Source organism: Trichophyton benhamiae, assembly GCF_000151125.1.
Source record: "Trichophyton benhamiae CBS 112371 chromosome Unknown contig01293.0, whole genome shotgun sequence".
Classification (NCBI taxonomy): Eukaryota; Fungi; Ascomycota; class Eurotiomycetes; order Onygenales; family Arthrodermataceae; genus Trichophyton; species Trichophyton benhamiae.
Window position 1 is genome coordinate 92,375 of NW_003315113.1, and position 15,058 is coordinate 107,432.

The 15,058-nt window shown below is 46.7% G+C and overlaps 4 protein-coding genes across 4 annotated transcripts; 1 reads left to right on the forward strand and 3 right to left on the reverse strand.

Moving 5' to 3' along the window:
* Positions 1-1,082: 1,082 nt before the first annotated feature.
* Positions 1,083-1,338, forward strand: ARB_03977 (uncharacterized protein; the record flags this gene model as incomplete). Its single annotated transcript, XM_003017055.1, has 2 exons — positions 1,083-1,160; positions 1,225-1,338. The coding sequence occupies 2 exons, from the start codon at positions 1,083-1,085 to the stop codon at positions 1,336-1,338; spliced, it is 192 nt and encodes a 63-aa protein (XP_003017101.1).
* Positions 1,339-3,910: 2,572 nt separating this feature from the next.
* Positions 3,911-5,662, reverse strand: ARB_03978 (RNA 3'-terminal phosphate cyclase, putative; the record flags this gene model as incomplete). Its single annotated transcript, XM_003017056.1, has 1 exon — positions 3,911-5,662. One exon carries the CDS (start codon positions 5,660-5,662, stop codon positions 3,911-3,913), a length of 1,752 nt encoding a protein of 583 aa, XP_003017102.1.
* A 2,255-nt stretch (positions 5,663-7,917) lies between these two features.
* Positions 7,918-9,237, reverse strand: ARB_03979 (inositol 5-phosphatase, putative; the record flags this gene model as incomplete). The annotated part of the gene is made up of 1 exon (XM_003017057.1): positions 7,918-9,237. The coding sequence occupies one exon, from the start codon at positions 9,235-9,237 to the stop codon at positions 7,918-7,920; it is 1,320 nt and encodes a 439-aa protein (XP_003017103.1).
* Positions 9,238-11,214: 1,977 nt separating this feature from the next.
* ARB_03980 (uncharacterized protein) lies at positions 11,215-12,117 on the reverse strand (the record flags this gene model as incomplete). Its single annotated transcript, XM_003017058.1, has 1 exon — positions 11,215-12,117. The coding sequence occupies one exon, from the start codon at positions 12,115-12,117 to the stop codon at positions 11,215-11,217; it is 903 nt and encodes a 300-aa protein (XP_003017104.1).
* Positions 12,118-15,058: the final 2,941 nt, after the last annotated feature.

Here is a 15,058-nt window from a genome sequence, read left to right on the forward strand (position 1 = left end):
GCGACAGCACCGGGCAAGCTTTTTGTCTCTGCCCGCCAGCATGTAAGCATGTTTAGAGAGCATCTCGGACGGTACTAAGCCGTGACTGGGCCAGGGAAAGAGATAAAAAGGGCCGGGGATGCTCTCCTTTTTCGCCTCCTCTGCAACCCCCCTTTTCGCTGCAAGTTTAACTGACATATATTGGATGCACAGCTGGTTACGCTACACTCTTCCCTTGCTCACTGTTACTCATACGCCTACATACTCCGTGTAGAGGCTATAGTGCATATTATATATATATTATTATTATCACCATCGATATTGCTGCGGCCATCTTAGCATCTGACAATAACTAAGTACTATATGTACGATCCTCGAGCTGGAGATCCACTGCAATTCCCGCCTTGACTCCAGGAGAACCGCAAAAGCAAAGAAAAGCAAAAGCAAAAAAGCGTCCCCTTGGAGGCAGCAGAAAAGAGATAGAGACGAAGACGAAGACGAAGAAGAAGCTCTCGCAAAAGTCTCAAACAGCCGAACTGTTTGGCCCTTTTTCTTTTCTTTTCGTCTCTTTGCTTTTTCTTTCCCTCTGCTGCTGTGACTGCTAACTAGTTACTGCGCTGCTCTGTGTCTCCGCCCCCCTTCTGCCTTTATATACCTGCGTCTTGCCCCCTTTGCTCCGGCCGCCTCTTCTTCTTCTTCTTCTTCTTCTTCCCCGACTGCTTCTGCTTCCTGCTACTACTTCTACTTCTCCAGTCGTCTCGCTGGTTGCCATTCCTTTCTTCTGCTTTCACTCAATTGCTGTTTAATACTTTTCTTATATACAATCCTCTTATAATCGCTTACCGGGCACCCTGCTTGTTCAATTCGCTCCTTGGATTCGCATACCGCATAGCATACTTTGACGCTCTTCCGCCTGCTAGCTGGGTCTATTTATCAATAGCCGGAGGAAGAAAGAAAAGAAAGAGAAAAGGAAAAAACACCCCTTGGTTGATTGAAGGACGGGCTTTTGCGCAAAACCATCGACCACCACCAAAAAGCGAAGGGCTTTTGTTATTCCACGACAGTTTACTCTTCTCAAAAGAAGGAGACCTACGCCGATAATCATGTATTCCTGCGTCAACTACCCTCGTGGATGCCGTGGTCGTGTCAACATTGACGGAGCCAAATGCGCTACCTGTGTGGTATGTTCTTGTATTGCGATTTACTCTTGTGATATAACTAGCAAAGCTAACATATATTTCACAGGCCTCCAACCTACGCCGTCCTGCTTCTCCATCTCCATTTGGCTCTGCATTCCGCTCTCAGCCAGCCTACCGACGGGCGTGGCTGGACGAGAAGAACGAGGATGATGAGAACTAATTCTGCCTTTTTTTTGCTTCTCTCTGTCTCCCTTTTGAACATCAACCGGGGAAAAAAAGCATTCATCTACGACACTTGACTTTGGGACTGGATTCCGCATAAAACTACCAAACAAACCACCACGCTCCTTACATACACATGCCTGGGTGCAACTATTCAACCAAAAAAGAAGACCAACAAAAGGAAAAAAAGAGAAAAGAAAAGAAATAAAAAAAAATACCCAAAAAAGAAAGTGTTTACAAAAAAAAGCAAGCCTTCTGTCCTGTGAATGGTCTTTCACTTTCAACATTTGGACATCGCACGCATCTCTTTCAAGGCGGCCGCCCTCTGGACTAGGGACCCCCTACCTTTTGGCTTCTACCTCTTCTTCTCGATGCCCGCGTCTCTTCCACATGTTTTATTCACCCCTGGATTGGACTGCTGCCGGCTTCTCCCGTTTTTTTTTTTTTTTTTTTTTTTTTTTTTTTACCTTTCTTATCATCGATACCGTATGACTGTTTATATGCCGAGCTGAACTGCATCTGGAGGCTATTGTGTTTTGCATTTTTTTAGCAGATTGGATTTCTCTGGTTTTTTCCCTCTTAACACCTTTCTTTTCATTGTCGTTCTGGATTAATCGTCCTTTTTTTTTTGTATTGTTTTTTACTGTTTTGTTATATATCGGTTCTTTTTCTCCATCTTTTATTATAGCAACATACCCCCATCTTGCATCTTCTTATTGCCTCCATTCATCTTACCTCCCGCCGCTTATCTATAGTTATTATGATTACTCGACTTCTGTTAAATTACAATTACGAGGCCAGCAACCACAAGGCAAAAACGAGCCGGGCGCTCTGCTTGGCCTCCCGTCTTTCTCTGAATACTACTCAACAGTCTCCGGTCTCCACCAACTTACTTACCCAGCCCAACACACACTGAATTCGATTGGAAAGCAGGACCAGGAAAAAGAAAATATAGGGCAAAACGTACATATTTTGGGTTCGGCGGTTTCAGGGGGTGGCAAAGGGGATTCCTTGATACAAAATCGATACATCTCGACCTCTCGCCTTTTTCGACATGCAAACAAATTGCAAAAAAAGAAGCTGAAAGTCCGACCAAAGTGGAGGTTTTTCTCGTATGCTCAAACAAAGAATAAGAGCAGTGCCACCAGCGTCAGCTCTCTCGTTGGCTTTATGTTCGTTGGCTCTAACATGGCCGCCTCTTTATCTGCTTTTTATTTTGCTGCCTTATTCGACTTGGTATTTGTATAGACTCGTTCTATACCTCTTCTCGACCCTGCAACTTGTCGCTAATTATTAGTCCGTTGCGCGGTGGCCCTGTTAGCTTGATTTTGGCATAGCCCGCTCAGCTTAAGTTCCTGATATTCATGACGTAAATGATTGGTATAAGATTAGCTAGGGGAACATATTTATTGGCGATTATTCGCCTTGGTTAATTTCCTCGACACAATGCCCTCTGTATTGCGATCATCAAAGCGCCGAGATGGTTATAATCTAAGCAACCCGGCCTTGATAGTCTGGCGAAATGGACATATGGAGTAAGTTGGATTCATCCTGGACCCAAAATCCTCTCCGCTGGTAAATGCTAGCCTGTGAGTGGCATCTCCGCAAGGGACAAGGGCCTTTTTCCCTTCTTTCTTTTTCTTCTGCCTCCAGATCTTCAGCGAGTGCTGCTGCGTGACATCATACTGGGCGTTCGGGCGGCTGCTTAAAATTTCTTGGTGTTGTTTCTCTTTTCTCTGACCATATATTTCTTCCTACGAATGGACTACCCTATCCCATCCCAATATACCAATATTCGTCTGGTGTGCCAGGGCGTTGAACGGCTGCCTGTTATCGAAAGGCTGAGATGCTTTATGCCATACTTAGCTGGTTACTCCATTGTGGGTAGCAGCCAGTAGCTGGCGTGCATGAACAAGGTTGATCATCATGGAGAGAGGCGACGCAAAATTATACCAGTCAAAACTGCTCTATTCCCTGATTTTTATTATTATTATTATTTGGCTTCGTAATAATAAACGAATAATAAACATGCAGGGCAGACGCTTCGATGTCTTCTTGAGCTTTGGTGATGCCTTGTTTTTTTGCGCCTCGCTTAGATCGCTAAGAGCGCCACGACGACCGTTGAACCGACGGCTCGACACACCCTTGACCCTATCCACTAACTAGTCCGGTTTGTTAGCTGCAGCTGAGCTTCGCTGGGTCTGTGTGAATAATAATAATATGAATAGGCAACTTCTCCTTACTCTGAATGGAAAATAATGGATTTACTCCGTAGTCTGCAGAATATCATATATGAAGCATGTTTTAGGCACGTTTAGGGCTTCATTGCTGAGCGACTATGGCAAGGTGAAACAAGGCCTAAAGCGTTCTGATGGATCCCATCGTTGACGCTATTTAGTTTTAGATTGAATGTGCTCTCAGATTGATTGAGTGGGTGAGTGAAGATGCTGTCGATTCCTTCGTGATGATCGATACTATCGAGCCCAATGCGCTAGGGGAGGCGGGTAGAAGATAGTGTCATCGCTCCAGTATATATTCTGACCACGGAGGAGCGCTAGCACTCTGGTCCATCATGGACATCCAAGTATCTGTTCACATACCCACTTTGCGGTGCGAGTATGGAGGCTAACTCCCTCCTCGTCCCGCTGCTCCCCGCCCGCCGATAGATGGGGACCAGGATGGGTCAATCTTCCAAGCGCTTCAAATACAACGAGCTGATCCCTCATATATACATCAACTGCCTTCTTCGGTATGATTATCCGTCTGCCCTGCCCCTGGTCTCCTGGATGGCTTTCGAATTCATCCATTAGGTCTGTCACGCATTGATCGATCATGCCCTTCATTCTCAGCAGGATATTCCCACTGTCTGCACTGGATCTAGCAGACCCTTTCCTAGCCTTCTTCCCTGTTTTGGAATCACTCCTACTTGGCCCATGGTGGAATGACGAATAAAGTGCGTCTCTCCCCAGACGGAACCCCGTCGATGTGTGGGCGACTAGGAGGATATAGGTCTGTGAGTAGTGGGACGTTGCCTCTGATGTATGCAGATTAACAACCACGTCACCAATATTAATACGATGTGACTGCATCTCATCGACTTCTGCATCGTCGATCTCTGGTGTGGTTGGTAACACGCTTTGTTCTCTGTTGACCTGACGATTGAGCTCTCTGGATAACGTCCTGATAGTTTCCAGCTGGATGAATTCTCGAGCCGTTTGAGGTGGTCCTTGCTTCATGTTACAGGCATCACCCATACACGCTGCTTGCTCTCCGGCGTTACTAAGGTACTCGTCTCCGTCCTCCGAAGTTTCCTGCTCACGATACGGATTTCGGACCCCGGATGGGTCATGGCAAAGAACTGCCTTCTTCTGCAACTTCTTGTCCCTGTTGCGGCCCTTGGCCGACTTTGCAGAAAGTTCCTTTAGAAGCTTCTGTGCAAGGGTATCAGGTGCGAGGATTGTCACATCTATTTGCGTGATAAATCCTTTGTCAAACGCATCCAGCTCGATGCTCGGGAATACTACAGGGGGTGTTTCGGCCTGAGCTCTGCCACTGTCGTGCGACGGTGATGATATGGTGTCAGACCTAGACGGCGTCCCATTTGCCGATAAGGGTGAAATAACCAACGACACTGCCCCTACTTCTGCCCATTGGCCTGTGGCCCAGCCGCGTTTCTTCAGCTCCATAGATAAAGGAGGGAGCCCAAATTTCGCGAAATTTGGAATCAACACTTGGGATATATAATCGTACGACGGGGAGAATGACACATGCGTGCCGCCTGTGATATTTACCCGTATTCCCTTTGGATGCTCCCGTACCGTGTCTGAAGTGCCAGCATCGGCTTCTATTGTCGGCGTGCATGCGCCGGCAAACAAAAGGTACGGATAGAGCGCTTGGAATATTAAGAAGACCGAGCCCGGTGTTGATAGGCGTATGTCATACTCTGATTTAACTGTGACACGCGGTGACGAGTACAGAGAAGTGAGTGATAGCTGCTGTAAAGACGCCGCCGACTTTCTCAGGTCTGAATTCGCATTGTTGTCTTCCCGCTTGGTCTGCAAACTGCTCCTCCCGGTCTTCTGTCCCCTTGGGTAGATGGAGAGTTCATGATGCCCAACCTGGTTCCCCACCGCGGTCCCTCCACAGACATCAAGCAAGAATTTTATGGCTGCACAGTGAGAGGCCTTCAGCCCCTTGGAGCCGCTTCGGTTCGCGCGTATGCGGCTGATACTCAGCGGTTTCCCGGTCAAAGCTGATAGGGCGGCAGCGATGCGCACGAGTTGGCCGCCGCCTTCGAGCGTGCTGCCGTCTAGATGAAGCATGACGGGTCTGGTATCTTCTTGCTGTTGATTTCAAAATCTGTTCTATATCAACGGGCGCCTTCGCCTTCGTTGCCGGCCCTTTTTATTGATGGTCTTCAATGTGGCTGGGGTGAGTCATCACAGCGAGATGAAATGACTCGAAATGCAGATCACGCCGTAAAGGCAGAGTCATATCGACCGAAGAAGCCCGGGAAAGTGATACACCGAGTAGTCGCTGAGAGTTGGTAGTTGTTGATGTTGATGATGATGGTGATGATGGTGATGATGGTGATGATGGTGATGATGGTGATGATGGTGATGTTATAGGGTGTGGTCAACGTCACGAGTTGACTTCCTGCACTCACATCGCATCATAACGCCAGTCAGACATTGATTGACCATTCAAACAACTGTCAATGGCGAATAGCGATGGATGACAAGATCCAAACCTTTGCCAGAGCTATACAGGCTCACGGCTCACTCTCTCTTCTCGACGACTAACACCTGTCATGGCGCTGGTTCTACCCTCTAACTACTCCTTCTGGTCCCTCCAGGCAGCCAGAACGCCGTCCACCATTTCATCTTCCTTAATTTATTGCTCTACGGAGTACCCATTTCATTCCAACTGGCTGATGCCTCGCAGGATCCCCCCGGCCAGCCTTGCAGTTCGCTCACCTGTTAGCCGCCAGGGATCGTCGGTTCTGTGGCCAGTTTCTCACCCACCGCGGATTTGGATGAGGAGATTGGCAGGCTTCTGAAACGCGAAGCATCACCATTTATTAGCTTGGATGGTATAAAGTCAGAGGAGAAGCATTCGCATGCCTCAACCGGTGCGGACACGGCTACGCCTAGGAATATTCCAGTGACTAGTGTTCCTGCGGCGAGCCTGTGGAAATCCGAGATGCAACTTATTCTGTTCCGCCAAACGTCAAAGAAAGTAGGGGACGGCTATCTGAAGCACCAAGGTATCCGGTTATACACAAAAGCGCGGCATTACACAGATGTCAGAGATGCTTCAGCCTATCGCCAGGGCTTGAAAGACAGTAACAAGGTCGATGTCCGACGCAGAAGGCTTGAGTGAGTTCGGGAACCTCACTTTGGAGCCTCATGTACATCTTCCTGTCCAGAGCATTTTTCGGTTTTATTTATTTTATTAATTCCGGGTATTCAGTTGAATATATTTCTATTTGCGAATCAAACAAGCCCGCATTTAGTAAAGGCATAGCTAGTCGTCCACGGTGACTTGTTCAAAGCCGAGATTAACTCGTAGAAAACACTGGACAACATAGAGTATCAAACACCAAAACGTATATTACCACCCTATAGCCCAAAGCCGATAGCTACAAGAATCGATAACGAGTTGACAGCGGAGAGTACAGGACTGTCTCAGGAGCTGTGGAAACTAGTTAGTTATCCAAGTAGCCGATAATCACCACGGCAAATACTCCGTTCTCCGTACAGAAAACGGACGACTCCATTACGGCTGCCCCCAAGCCAGGGAGTCCATTGATTAGGCAGCACAATATAAGTATCTATTTGTGCAGCCGTGGCGGGTGGCTTAATGTTTCAAACGGAGGGGATAAGATGCCATTCCTCCGCAGATAGCGCTGGCAAACACGAAACACCATAACCATGTCTTGTCTAAACAAAGGCTGAAGGCCTCCATGCGTTTCTCCTGTTCTCCTGGGTGCCGCCCGTGCGTACATTGCGTCGCATGTATAGCCTCAAAAGATGCACAAATTATCCTCTTCGCACGCCGGCATAAACGTTGTGGAGTGGCTGATAATAAGGTTGGCGATTGGCATGTTTGTAAATATTTACTTTGCCGTCCCAAGGATCGGTAAGTAGCTCGACCCTCGTTTTTGTAAAGGCGACTTGTTTTGACAAGGGGTGAAACGTTTGGAGCGGTTTGGAAATTAAATATGTGGAGTCACGTTTTGGAAACCATCTAAAGTCTCCATAGCATCCCAGGCCGCGAGGTATAATAGGCCCTGAACTCGGGCCAAAGCATGTATCATACGTTCGATGTGCTTTCAGCTGCTTGTTCCCAACATAGGGGGGGATTCAAATGACCAGATTAAATTGATAAATGGGGCCCATAGAAAATGCGACTATAAATTGCAAGATATTGCGGACATGCAGAAAGAGGAGGGACTTGATTTTAAAAGTCTGTTCCGAAAGCCGATCCAGTAGCCGGTTATAAGTCTTTTTATTAATATCTGAGCAGGCATCCAAGAATGGGAAAGGTTACACCTCTTCTCACGGGATTAGAGGTATTATTCGAGACCATACAGGGTGAAGTATCCAGCAGCAATCCCCAAAATCGCTGCTAATATCAAGCCGTTGCCCTCCCAAGTTAGAGCTAGATAGGCCATAGTTCCTACGGCAATTTCCTTCTTTCTAGCAATTAAACGCTTGCTTCGCCAATCATGATCAATGTCAAAAGGAGGAGAAATCGCAGAGGAGTCCTGGAGGGCGGGCGGAGTCTTGAGAGGGACTGAAAGAGATACCACAACAGCACGGTGATCTGAAGTCTGGAAAAGCGGTAGTATGCCGTAATGATGTACTTGGACTTTTTGAGACTCGTCTCCTGGAAATGGGTTTTCTAGGTATAAGATGCGGTCACACCAGCTGGGCCACCGGTTCTTAGCCCACTTGAACCCCTCCTCAGGATGGTGCAGACTACCCTCTCGGGCTTCCAGAGAGTATTTGTAGGACGGAGGGAATGTAATGGGTCGTTCCGAGAGATGATGCATAGTTCTGTTTGCTAGTCGCTCTCTTGTGAGCTGGTCATGAGCTAGCAGGTGCATATAATGGTTCCTACTGCTTGTGTCATTTGTGGGTTGGGGAAACGCATGTATATCGCCGGGTTGAGGGTCTCTATGTGATGTGCGATAGTTAAAGTCCCCGGCTACAAATAGATACGTGTTCGGCGAGTACATTCCACTGCCCCTTTCTGACCCGTGATAGTTTGCGATTAAAGGCGTTCCCTCTTCGTCATATTGTCGATGTTGACGCCCCGATTGACCCGCCACATCGCAACCAGTAAAGACAAGTCTCTGACATATATCTTTCCAATCCTGATTTCTCCGATCTATTGCACTTTCATCTGGAGCAAGATGCAATGAGACAAACGTTAAGGGAAGCTGGTCCTCACTATCATAGTCCACTTGGTACCCTATTCTTGCCCCAACAGCGCCTTTGTTGCCAGCCTGGTGGACTCCAACTCCAACCTCTGCTTCCTCCTTCCATGCTATGCGGTCAACATAATCATCTCGAATGAATACCATGATGGCGGTCATCCCCACATTCTTCGTCATGACATTCTGGTATCGCTGATCCTCAGGTGTCGCCAGGTCAACAGCCAGTCTAAACGCATCAAAATACCATTCGAGAAATGGTCCGCCAAGAAACGCATACGCGATGGGTGCGATTTCTTGCAGCGACAAGACCAAGACCTCTGGATAACTGACTGGATCGGAGTCCTTTGGAAGGCCATCAAATAGGTGAGAGGCAAATACCTGGGTATCAATGGTGTTTCTCGCACAGTTGAATGTCAGGATGTATGCATTCAGCCACGACTTTGAAGTCAGCATCGTTGCAGCGCGAACAACACAGGCAAGACGACCACTTGGCCAGGCTGGATGGTCCGTTATGGCTCTGCACGTCGTCCATCTGCTGGTTAAGCGTTAGCACGGAGGATTCGCCGACTTTTATATCCTGGACGCTCCATCGAGGATTTCGGAATGGTCACGTGCCAGCGGCAATCTCCACACGGAGACGCTTCGAGAGCGGAAAAGAGTAAACAAACATCCAGACGACATCAAAAGAAAACCTGGTTCAAGGGCCTTCGAGAAGCAAGCAAGCCGGTGGCGGTGAAGTTGGTAGTTAGCTTCTTCCTTGGCCGGGACGGCTAGTTAACTAGTTAGGCAACCCTAGCTATTCGGGACTGACTACTTTTTATTTGGACAGACTTGCGAGACTTGGACTGGACGAGCATAACTCACCCGGAATATATGCATCTCAGGGGTTCCCCCCTTCACGAATTCCCCAGCCAGACCCGGGCTGCTCCAAAAGGGCTGCTCGTCAACTGGAGTCATTAACTAATGGAAAAGCGGTGTCTTCTTGGCCCCTGAGGCCGAATGAAGCCGTCACCTTTGAAATATGGCTAGGCTATCAATAGGCTGAATACCAAAACATTATTCAATTCTCCGATACACGGCTACCAAGAAGCTGGGCTTTAGATGACAGTGATGATGAGACGGCACCTTGCTCTCCTGTCGGCTAATCACTGCCTGAGTTTTCACCTGTCAGTCTGCTTTGAGATGATTGACCCAGTCTTCATCTAAATCCGATGCAGGTGTCCTTGAGAATTTTCATTATCCGTATTGGACGGGATAATAATAGCCTAGAAAGAAAAGCCGATCATAAAACAATCCGATTCCGGCTGAGAGCGTACTCCTATCTGATCAAAGCCCGACTGCGACCATCCGTCCTGCAAGGCTTGGGCCAAGCCGAAGTGTCGTCCGAATTGTCTGTTACTTTCACAGGTATTTAATTTTTATACTTGCACCTCCGATATAGGAAATGAAGCTCGAATATTGAATAATTATCTGCTTACATTTCTAGGCAGCTCCCTCCGGAATTTGAAAATCACGCCGATCGCGCATCGCGCATATGTTCCTCTGCGCCGGAGTGGTGTATCATTAGCCGTTAGTTTTCTTTTGACCCCCAAGTATCGACCTTGTCTTATCTTCTCTGATATAGCCGAATCATATCCTGCATTTACTGGTTATTCATGCAGGTTTTCCCGACTCACGATCGTTGACCCCGCCATACAATATCGACATACTGGCGAGGTTGTTTATTCCGTTATATTCGAGGAACTTGTGAGATTTGGCTGAACATCCGCATATTCTGGGCCTCTTCAATAATGAGCTGCAGGTTTTCATACTAATATAATGCTTTGGCCAGCGGGAAAATCGGTTATAGATCTGCTCCACAAGGGGGGATGAATGTTTATCGAGGTAAAATAACCTCCATTCCATGCAAGACAGATCCATCTCACATTACCAGTTGTGATTGCCGATAAAATCCTATCCTGTCAAAAAGGAGATCTATTAATTTTGAGATTATAACATTAGAACTAACCTCCACCGTACAGACAGCCTAGCCTGCCTTCCTCCCCTGTATATCTATCATAGAGTGCCCTAGTTCGCTCATTAAAAAAACTGACAAAGCCTTTTGTCTAATACGAGAAAAAGGAAGCAAGGAACTCCAAAACATCTAAACATGCGATGAAAAGTGGTAAAGCTGGGTGAATGGAGAACATTTGAATAGGAAGAGATGAGAAGTGGGAAAGAAAGGAAAAATACCCCGTAAAACAATAAAAAAAAATACTTTTGAGAGACAAAGGAAACGGAGGTGGAAAGGGGTTGGTTAGATTAACGAAGTAAGCTACTTCATCACCAGTTAATGACTCGATTTGGGAAAAATTCGTCGATGAGTTCGAGGTAGTAGGGCTGTGAATAAATTGACAGTTAGAACAAAGGGCCAATATGGTAGGTAGTTCTTCAAAGCTCAAAGAGTGGTAGACGTACCTTGAGATCTTCGATATTTGGGATCTTATCACTCTTACTGTATAGATCGTAAGGATTGAACTCCTGCACGGCCTTGAGCATTCGATGGTCATGCTCGTTCATGAGCTCTTTGTAGGCTCCTTCGGTGTGCCAAGGATAACATGAATGGTATCTTATCATGGCCAACGCTTCCTCTGGCAGGGTTGATTGCGTTTTCACAACATTGTAAAGATATTCATCATGACCCCATGAGAGCATGACATTGTACATTCCACAGTTCGGTTTGTATATGCCAAACTTCGTGCTATAAACCTCATGAGTCGAATCCGGGTTGTTGGCGAATGTCTCTGGATATATGATCCGTTCGTCGAATGCGCAGCCAACTGGAAAGGTATCCCCAACAACGTCCCACTGACCCTGAGCCCCGAAGAAGAACAGAAGCTTTCCCAGGTCATGGATAAGGCCAACTAGCTGCATCCATCGTGGTTTTCCATCATGCCTAATGGCCTCTGCTGACTGAAGTAGATGGTGAATTTGCGAGAGTGAAATATCTGGGTCTGACTCATCAATAAGGGTGTCGAGTTTCTCAATTGCTTCCCAGACCGTCATGCGCGCGCGGACTTTCGACTGGAACTGTCGTCTTGCTTCAATGTTGTACGCCACTGTTTGCTTCTCGTGTTGCTCTCGGTAAAATTCCTTGACCCTCTCGCAAGCTTTGTCGTATTGTCGAAAGTTCGATTTATCTTTCTCCTTGTTGAGATGTGGTGCCTGCGAACCGGACTTGGCTATCTTTGCCTTCATGATATTGACTAGGTCGACATCGTCCGATATTTGTTCCAACAGATGACTATCAGGTACTGAGCATGGCTCCGCGTCCACAAGTTTCCCAGGCGCCATTGGTGGTGGAATGTGTGAGTGCTAAAGGGAGGTTGGCAAGAACGTTGGGCTCAAAGGGGTATATCAAAGTAGAAAGGGAATGATATGAGGCTTAGGGAGAGGGGATTAAGGAGGTATTTGTACAATTTCACGAACAATAGATGAATTGCCTTGAGTTTAGTAAAAAGGGCCCTAGGTCAACGGGGTAATAGCTCCTTGATATAGACTTGCAAGTCCTTAGTTCCCGATACTCCCGTAGACGGAAGACAACGCACTCCTGAACCCGAGGAAAATTTAGTTATCAAGGGATCAAAGTACTTGTATTACACGCGTCGTTGCAGCCGAGCTCATGACCCTTTGTGGAACAGGTTTTGAAAGGCCCTTAGGGAGAAGAGGTTGAGAATTGGATGTGTTTTTTTGGGGCGGGTCTTCCGGGTATGTCAAGTATATCAACAGGTGACGGGGAAACGTGTTTGTAAAAACAACTTCTCTCTGGAAAGAAGGCTGCAGAATTATAATTCTGTCTGGTGAGGAAGGATAAGCACAGTACTTTAAATTCGCACATCATTCGGCATACCTATTATATGAATATATAGATTATCGCATGCCTCACCTTGCCCTTTTTTTAACCTTTATTTTATTTTCTGGATTTCTTTTCTTTTCCCCCTTTTCACTTCTTCTTCTTCGTCTTCGTTTTTTTTTTTTTTTTTTTTTTTTTTTTCAGAACGGGAACGTGCAGAAACCTCTCTTGTTCTGCTTGGTCCCTGACATGCAACGGTTATCTTGCATGTAGGTCAAAAATCGGAAGGGTACACAGTCAAGTCAAGAGACTTCGAAAGAAAACAGTTCCCTTGTCAAGGTAATATTGCCTTTTTTAAGGACAATAAGGCGAACAGACCAATGGAAGGGAAGACACATAGAAAGGCCATTGAACCTTGGATCAAGTATAAAAGAGGCAGAACCCTCTTTATAGATCTGAAATAGTTGATATATACCATTTTAAATGGCCCAAGCACAAGGGGAATGAAGGGAAATGGGGGCAGCTGTGTTGGAAAGTACTCGGAAGAAAGTCAGCTTGGACCCCCAAAGCCACATCCGTAAGCCCAGGGTTAGAGAGTGGGTCGTTCTGCTGTTGAATCTGAGTCCTATCGTCTTGTAAACTAGTCGTCGGACTAGGGAGATGAAAGATTGAGCGTTCTTAGCGTTTGTCCGGTCGAGTTAAAGTGTGCAGAGGTGCAAGACAGCCAACGACCCACTATTCAGGAGGTTTTTCTGTGAGGAATGGTCGGTGAACAAAGCAGTGTGAAAACAACGAAAAGGCGCTCTTCAGTCTGGTCCGCAACTCTGCAGAAATCAATTCAAGAGGACGTCGGACGGATACTTCGGGTTGTATGTATGTAGATAACGGCAGCCTGCATAAATTGCTTAGTTTTAAAAGAATTAGACAAATGAGGGAAAGAAGGTAGGGGTCAGAATGAAAGAAGAAAATAGTAAAAACGGGCGATCGGTGTAACACAGCTACTCTGGCTTGACATCAAACAGGGAGATGCAGCAGGTACAGTTGGACCCTGAATCGTGAGTGACCTCGGCCCAGCCATGTCCCGATCCTTTTGTTGTAGTTATGCCATTTTGTACGGAGTAGGGCAAGGTGAGTACAACGGGGGCTCGGTTGACTGATTGATAACGGCTAGTAAACATTCAAGCCCGGCACATCTCTCCCTCGAAGTAGCGGTGTTTGAATGTGATAGAGACCATTGCCAAAAGGTCTGGCCTCTTCTCTCCCTCTCCACTCCCCCCCCAAAGGTAGTTACTCCATATTTGAGTGGTACTTCCATATTGCTTTCCGATAGAAGTGACACTGTGGTGGTGGTGATCAACAACCTCACAACTCCACCTGAAAAAAAGGGCCAGTAGCATTTCTGGAGAATAGATATCAAGTCCAATGTTTTCGTAAGGAGATCGTCAAGGAACTACCCCAACGAGCCCAAACTGAATGACAAAGCAGGGCGTAGCTAGTCGAGTAGAATTCGTTTGCTTTTGATATATTTGGCAGTCTTGACGGGCCTGGCCACTTTTGACACGGATAAAGTGACGTCTCTATTTTAAGAAGACAGATTAGGGGGAAAAGGAATAAAATAGAATGGAAAACGGAAACGGGCTGTCCGAATTGTTGGATTAGACAGTCTCCAGGAAGTCCTTTTTTCCTTCACCCAGTCTTCTATTCGTATCTTTGCAGAACTTGATTGTCGGTTGTGTTTTGAACTAACACTGACCCGAGTATTCGGGAGGACGAAAAAAAAAGAGACTTTGATACATATCAAGTTCAGCTCCCACCAAAGAGCATCGAAGAGCCAAAAAAAAAAAAAAAATAATAAAATAAGAAATAATGGTAAGGACGATTGATCCGTTTGCTGTTCTTGCTGTCTCGAACGATGATTTTCAGTTGATATTCCCTCCACTATCATCCACCCGGGCGCCTTAGGCGGCGCATTGGAGGTTGGGAGATGGACGAGATAAACATGAAACTGGAGGTAAAATGTGCCTCAAAATCTGTGCGAACCAATAAGAGCGTAGAAGTGCTTCCCATCGTCCATCCAGGGGCTTTTTGGCGTAGCCACGAATAATTTTTTTTAGACGAGTTTAGTTAGCAAGCCCTGTTTTTGTTTCCTTTCTGTGAGAGCGATCGAGGGGAAGAAGCTTTTGCGGCGGAGATACTCCATAGTCTGCAGCCTTTCTACATTGAGGCGTTTGTAGAACAAACGCCGCTGGAAATGTGGCTGGAGGCAGACCGGCCCAAAGGGCTCAAGGGGCTGCACGAGCGACTAGTTGATTAGTTACGGCACGGAGACTTGGTGTTTTGTCCCAAGGGAATCTTGCATCGACAGCAAGCGGAAGCCGTTTTGAGGACCTCTCGGGGCCGCAACTAACTAATGGTATGGATAATGCAGAGAAATATAGGAAC